The 5,743-nt window shown below is 41.8% G+C and overlaps 1 protein-coding gene across 5 annotated transcripts; it reads right to left on the reverse strand.

The window, feature by feature from the left end:
* Window positions 1-587: 587 nt before the first annotated feature.
* On the reverse strand, window positions 588-3,154 carry LOC116921417 (shematrin-like protein 1). Of its 5 annotated transcripts, none has more exons than XR_004393252.2 (7): window positions 2,994-3,154; window positions 2,610-2,884; window positions 1,816-2,536; window positions 1,337-1,457; window positions 1,128-1,233; window positions 870-1,014; window positions 588-789 (listed from the first exon to the last, which is right to left on the reverse strand). XR_004393252.2 is itself a non-coding variant. In XM_032927097.2 (3 exons), exons 1-3 carry the CDS (start codon window positions 3,015-3,017, stop codon window positions 2,509-2,511), a joined length of 327 nt encoding a protein of 108 aa, XP_032782988.2. In that variant the 5' UTR covers window positions 3,018-3,154; the 3' UTR covers window positions 2,276-2,508. The 5 variants fall into 5 exon arrangements, 1 of the variants encoding a protein (XP_032782988.2); XR_004393250.2 differs by having other exon boundaries at window positions 1,563-2,536; XR_006648241.1 differs by having other exon boundaries at window positions 588-786; window positions 1,337-2,536.
* Between the last annotated feature and the right edge of the window lie 2,589 nt (window positions 3,155-5,743).

The raw sequence follows: 5,743 nt of genomic DNA on the forward strand, positions 1-5,743 counted from the left end.
AAATGATGAGGAATTCCGTTTTGCAAGAATCCCTATCGGGAAGCTATTTTTTTGACGATCAGTGTTTCCTGATTTCTAAACGGAGATGTCTAAAAGGTAGATATTATGGGATTGTTTCATTTATTTCTGTAGAGAACAATAGTAATTTGCACACAGCAACATCACAGCACCGAAAGTTGGAATATTATGATATTTCGTGGAATTTGCCAATCAGCTTTCGCTTTCCATCCTTTCCATCCACAATTGCTGTCCGCAATATCGCACTCGGGGACACTTGCGCCACTCACGGCACTGCGCAAAGTTTTCGAATTTTTGGCCTTCGAAAACTTCGCAAACACTCTGAATCGTTTAAGGTTTAAATATTCCTGAAGCATATTAGTAACGAGGCTTGATGGGGAAATGCTTCGTGGCCTTTTTTCCAATTTTTGGAAAATGGAGATCTGCTGGGATGTTTGGGCATTTATTGAAGAAGAACAACATGATTGCTGTAGCTATCAATGTCACGACATAGCTGTATCCCCGCCCAAATATACAGCCAAGATATCCAAAATATAATTCATAGAGTAACCGATCGTTTGACAATAACCTTTATAATAAAATTGACGTGTATGGATATTGGTTGGCTACATACTGTACGTATTAAACCAATGTTTCGTAAATATGAGTAAAAATAAATGACGAACGAGTGAATATGTGAATGATTAGATAGCCAACACCAATTCCTTTAAACGAAGTGGTTGCAGAAAATGGTTTTGGATCATAAAGCTTCCTGGTACGTACGCATACCTGCTATTGAAGAGTTAAAGGCGATTTGAACAGGTATAGTCCCAGTGCAATTGCTGTATGTGACGGCTTACTTTAATGATTACCTTTTTAATTAACTGTAATAAATATAAGGTATTTCGTCAGGTCCATACTGGTACTCTTCGTCGGGACGCGTAGGACGGATGACAAAACCCTGTTGGTTTCCATAAAGTTCGTTCACGGGTCGACTTCCATAACCGTACGGACGCCCTAAACGTATGAAATCGTTACTGCATCAGTGGGACGTTATACAAGGCAGCTTCATCCAATTTTCATTGAACTTGTCAAAGATACGTTAAGTAAGACGATTATGTTTGAATTACTGATTTTATAAACGCGCTTGTAAAACGTAGCGTCAACGACAGGACAACGTTCAATGTCCAAAACGGCCAACGCCTGAAAGGCCAGCAACAAAACCATCACTCGCCACTAGTATTTTAGATGAAAGGAGAAAACAATTACTTGGACACGTAAAGAAGAAACTGTGCAACTCAAGCATCGCAATGGTCAGTGAGCATTTGACTATTTTTACCTTAAACTCTGAAGTATTACGAACCATCGTTGGAGCGCTTTCGAGATTGACGTGCCGGGTTACGAGGGTGAAGGCTTACTGCCGAACTGGGCATCCATAGGCTGATCTTTATAACACATTTCTATATGCGTAGGAAGTAGAAAGCAGCAGAGTACCGAAACAAGGATAAAATCGTTATCAAGACAACTATGGCAATATGGGCAGCATGCAAGAAATTGCAACAAACATTTTTCAGATGATGCAACAAATAATACATATAACCGGTCTCATTATAGACATAGATAGGCTCCGGAAGTCACTGTTGACTGCCTAAATACTTTTAGAAACACAGGAGTGCCAATAATAAAATAGAGTGGAGCTGAGGAATTGGTGTGATTTCATGCATCCGGAAACGATTTCATAGATAACCATGTAGACAAAACATTGACACATAGCGTTGTGCAGCAAGAATCCTTCTGCTATAGTTTGGCCATAGTCACCATTGCTTCTGCTACCGATTCACGAACTGGATGCTGATCCTCAATTGTTTCTGAAGGTTCCATGTGATTACACCGAAAAGGCATCAACAATGGCAAAGACTATACAAGTATACATATCTGCATTTGGAAAATGAACTCGGTTTGCTTCGTTTACGCAAAAAGAGGAAAGTTCGTCTGCATGACAACATGCAGAGGGACGTATACTACGGCCGACTGACCTATGTAACATACACTCTGCCTCCAACTGCGTGGTAATGGCTCAGGAAGAAGGGATGGGCGAACAAAAATCACCTGGGGTTATGAAAGGAAAATTGAAGAACTAGCAAACAACGTTCGATTACGTAACAACAACCAGTGACAACCCACGAGAGGGCAGACCTTGAACTTCAAACGACATCCAGACAGCAGGCCAAACGAAGCTGAATAAGGAAACGAAAGCCATTTTTAACAGAACACCGAATCAAATGATAACAATGTATTATTCAAAAAATCCTGGCAAAACGCATCGATTAAACGTCAAAAGAAAATCAGTAAAAATAGATAAATGCAAAAAATGAGAAAAATAGTTAAGATGTGAAGCGATTTCGTTCCCAAGCTCGTGTAAAGAGAAACAATTTTCCTTCGAGTCGGATTATAATTTAAGGTCGACATACTATCATCATTAGAACGGTGCTGCAGCAATCAGTGAATCGTTTACCGTCCATAACCGTAATAGCTTCCGCTAAACAGACAAAGAAACAAATGTGAATCCATATGTTCAATACAAGTTTCAGCAATCGACATGTTTAGCCTACCCGTATCTGTAAGGTCTTGGGTAACCGGGATAACGATGATGATAATGGCCATGGCCATAGCCATGGTTGTAACCATATCCGCCGTAGGGATAGCCATAGCCGTAACCACCACCGAGAGCGGATCCGAGCAAAAAGCCGAGTCCGAATTGACGTTTGGGTCGTGCATCACCAGCCACTAATGCTGGATTGACTGGAACTGCGGCATCAGCAGCTTCCGATGGCACGACTGGAACATTCTGCTGGGCAGCGCTACACGCCACAACCGACAAAACAACCTTTGTATAAACACAACAATTTGAAAACACTAGTCCACTTTTGATTCTCGGCGGAATTTTAGAATTTTGAGAATATTCAAGAGAAATGAATTGAAAGAAAAACACTTACCAAAACGAATAGAACGCGAGACATGTTGTGGTTGCGCTTCCTTCGCTTCCAATCGCCCGACTGCGATGCGATGCACCTGGCCTTTCAGGCTTTTATACCTGATTGCTCACTGCTCACTGCCCGCAAGGTACACACTCTAATATATCTTGTCTAAAGCAACTACAGCTTACCTGTCCGTGAGGTCGTTCAGGACGCAGTACAAGGAGGGGTTTTTTTTCTTTTCCTGACAACTAGCGTGGAACAAGAAATTCAGCCAAGAACCCTTCGGCTGCTTCATTTTTTTCCAGCATATTCCATCCCAGTCGAACATTCACACACAGGCAAGTCATGAGGAAGCGCTTTTGAATTGGCTACGCTGCCTATTTTCGTGGTTATGGCGCAGAATAGCTACGGACAAAGACGAAGGGGTCACCTTGAAATTGCCCACAAACCTGCCCAGCATTCGGGCTTCATACCCAACGTACAAACAAGAACGAGCTGGATTTTCTTCTCTTTTTTTCTGAGTTTTTCAAAGATTTTCTTTTTGCAATAAAGTCATGTTTTTTTCTCTTGGCTGGGAAACGGATGTAACGACTGTCTATTAAATTAGGAACAGGGTGCGAAGAGTCGATTGCAATAACAAATAATGCAAGCGCAAATAACAAAGAAAGGTAGAGAAGATGAAACGGAGGAGGAAAAAATAAACAACAAATTCTTCGTCACGTAGTGACTGCAAGTCGCAATCCGTAGCATTTCGTGCGTCTTTTAAAGAACGTGTGCTTAACCGTAGTAACCGTGACCACTGCTCAACAAAATATACGAATAATAGCAAAAATAAATACGTCAGCTCCAACTCAAATAATGCGCTAAAAATCAAAATCACCCGTATCCGCCGTATCCTCCGTATCCACCATATCCTCCGTATCCACCGTAGCCACCGTATCCCCCATAACCGCCGTATCCTCCATAATAAGGACGACGGAGTGCTGATCCAACCAACAATCCGGCGAGGAAGGGTCGATGGCGTTTCGGCCGTCCGTCGGGGATGACATCGGCAACAGCCGCTGAACGAATTGAATTTTCTCCTTCGGTTTCCATGGGAGCAATTTCATCGCTGCCCAGGCTGGCGCAAAATGCAGCCATGAACGTGGACAACAAGACGATCTTTAAAAAAAAAAATAAATCAACACATTGAAACCCAGTACATAAAAGAATATGAATTCCAAGTAGTCTAGTAGACGATTAGAAACAGATTTAAATTAATTTAAATGAATTACCAAAAAGAAGAGATGGCGGGACATTTTGTCGTCTTGATGCTTCACTTGTCTATCGTCAAAGTGCGATGTCGTTAACACGAATGCCGACCAGGTTTATATACGCGATCGTTGGCGTCCACATGACTGGCAAATAAATGTGCAACGCAGTGTAACACTTGTCATCTTGCATGTCTTCTGAATGCCTTCAATAGTAAATGCAAAGTAGCCACCATTACAAAGCGTATACTACATAAGCACACAGGTATTGTACACAAGAGAACCGTAAATCATCAACGGCCCATGTAAGTCTTAAGCCATGACAAAGCTGGTCTTCTTAAGGCTACGTATACTTGTGTTCAATACGCGATGTTCTTCGTGTGATTTTGTGCTCCCACACACAGTCCTACGAGGCTGAGGACAATTTCTTCAAATCAACATTCAGAGGGATAAGGGGTTTTCCCCTTTTCTATTATAATGGTTCAGGGAAAACCCGATCAGGTTCCATCCTCCTCCTAGCCATCGGCAACAGAATATAGCAGTTCCGGGTCATCGAACTCCGGATGGTTGTCACGCACAATGTGACCCCCTTTTTTGTTAATGATCATCTTGAATCTTCATTGACCACAGCGCGTATAGATATTAGAGTGTATTTGATCGAATGTGATACATATGGCAGCACTTGTTATTCAAGAAGATCTCGTGCTGTGCTTACCTCTCCAACTGAATGCGAATTATACGGACGTGATGCCATTAGATCGCTGATAACCAACCATATATGCCGAGGAATGACTCCGCGGACAAAATCTGGATAAAATTGGATTGGAATCATTACTGACAAGTACGGAAATGGTTGGCTATATTGTAGCCATTGTCTAACTATCAACTGTGTAAAACAAGTTTGCTGAAGGCGCTGCTGTGGTTTATTGGAAGAAAAGAAAAATGCTTAGTCACGATGACGCGACCCATTTCACCTCTACTACAATGGGCCGACCGTTTGACGTTCATATTGCACGCAGAAAAATAATGGCATCACGCGATGATTGGACACATTTTAGTAATACGCGAGAAATTTATCGTAGGCCAACATATGTATAAGATGCAGTGTTATTCCATTTCGAATTTACCAGGAATCATTCGCTTCATGTTTTGTGTAATAAACCCGAAGCTATAAGAGGCAGGCTCGAAAACAGATCTGTTTGTGTACGTCGTTAACGAACGTTTAAATTATAATATGTGTCATTAATGCAGTCTATATAGCAATGGCGCAAATCATGATTGAATCCATCGGGGCTCCTGTCTTTCTTTTACGTATATATAATCCGCTTTAGCGTCCAACAAAGGCGACAAAGAGCCGTAGGTTTGATAGAACTGACCGTCAGCCACTTGCGTTGCGTGACTTGGTACAGCAAAAACAAGGCTAGCACCGAGCCTTTGATGTCGCTGTGCATACAAGTTTTTAGCTAGGTACTATGACAAAGACGTTGAGCTATATCAGGTCGTTTTAATTTGTAAATG

Source organism: Daphnia magna, linkage group LG1 (genome assembly GCF_020631705.1).
Source record: "Daphnia magna isolate NIES linkage group LG1, ASM2063170v1.1, whole genome shotgun sequence".
Taxonomy (NCBI): Eukaryota; Metazoa; Arthropoda; class Branchiopoda; order Diplostraca; family Daphniidae; genus Daphnia; species Daphnia magna.

Coding starts and splice junctions, on each gene's coding strand:
- LOC116921417 (XM_032927097.2), bottom strand. CDS start 3,017: ATGTCTCGCGTTCTATTCGTTTTG. Junction 2,885..2,993: donor CTCGCGTTCTATTCGTTTTG/GTAAGTGTTTTT, acceptor GTTTATACAAAG/GTTGTTTTGTCGGTTGTGGC. Junction 2,537..2,609: donor CCAAGACCTTACAGATACGG/GTAGGCTAAACA, acceptor TTGTCTGTTTAG/CGGAAGCTATTACGGTTATG.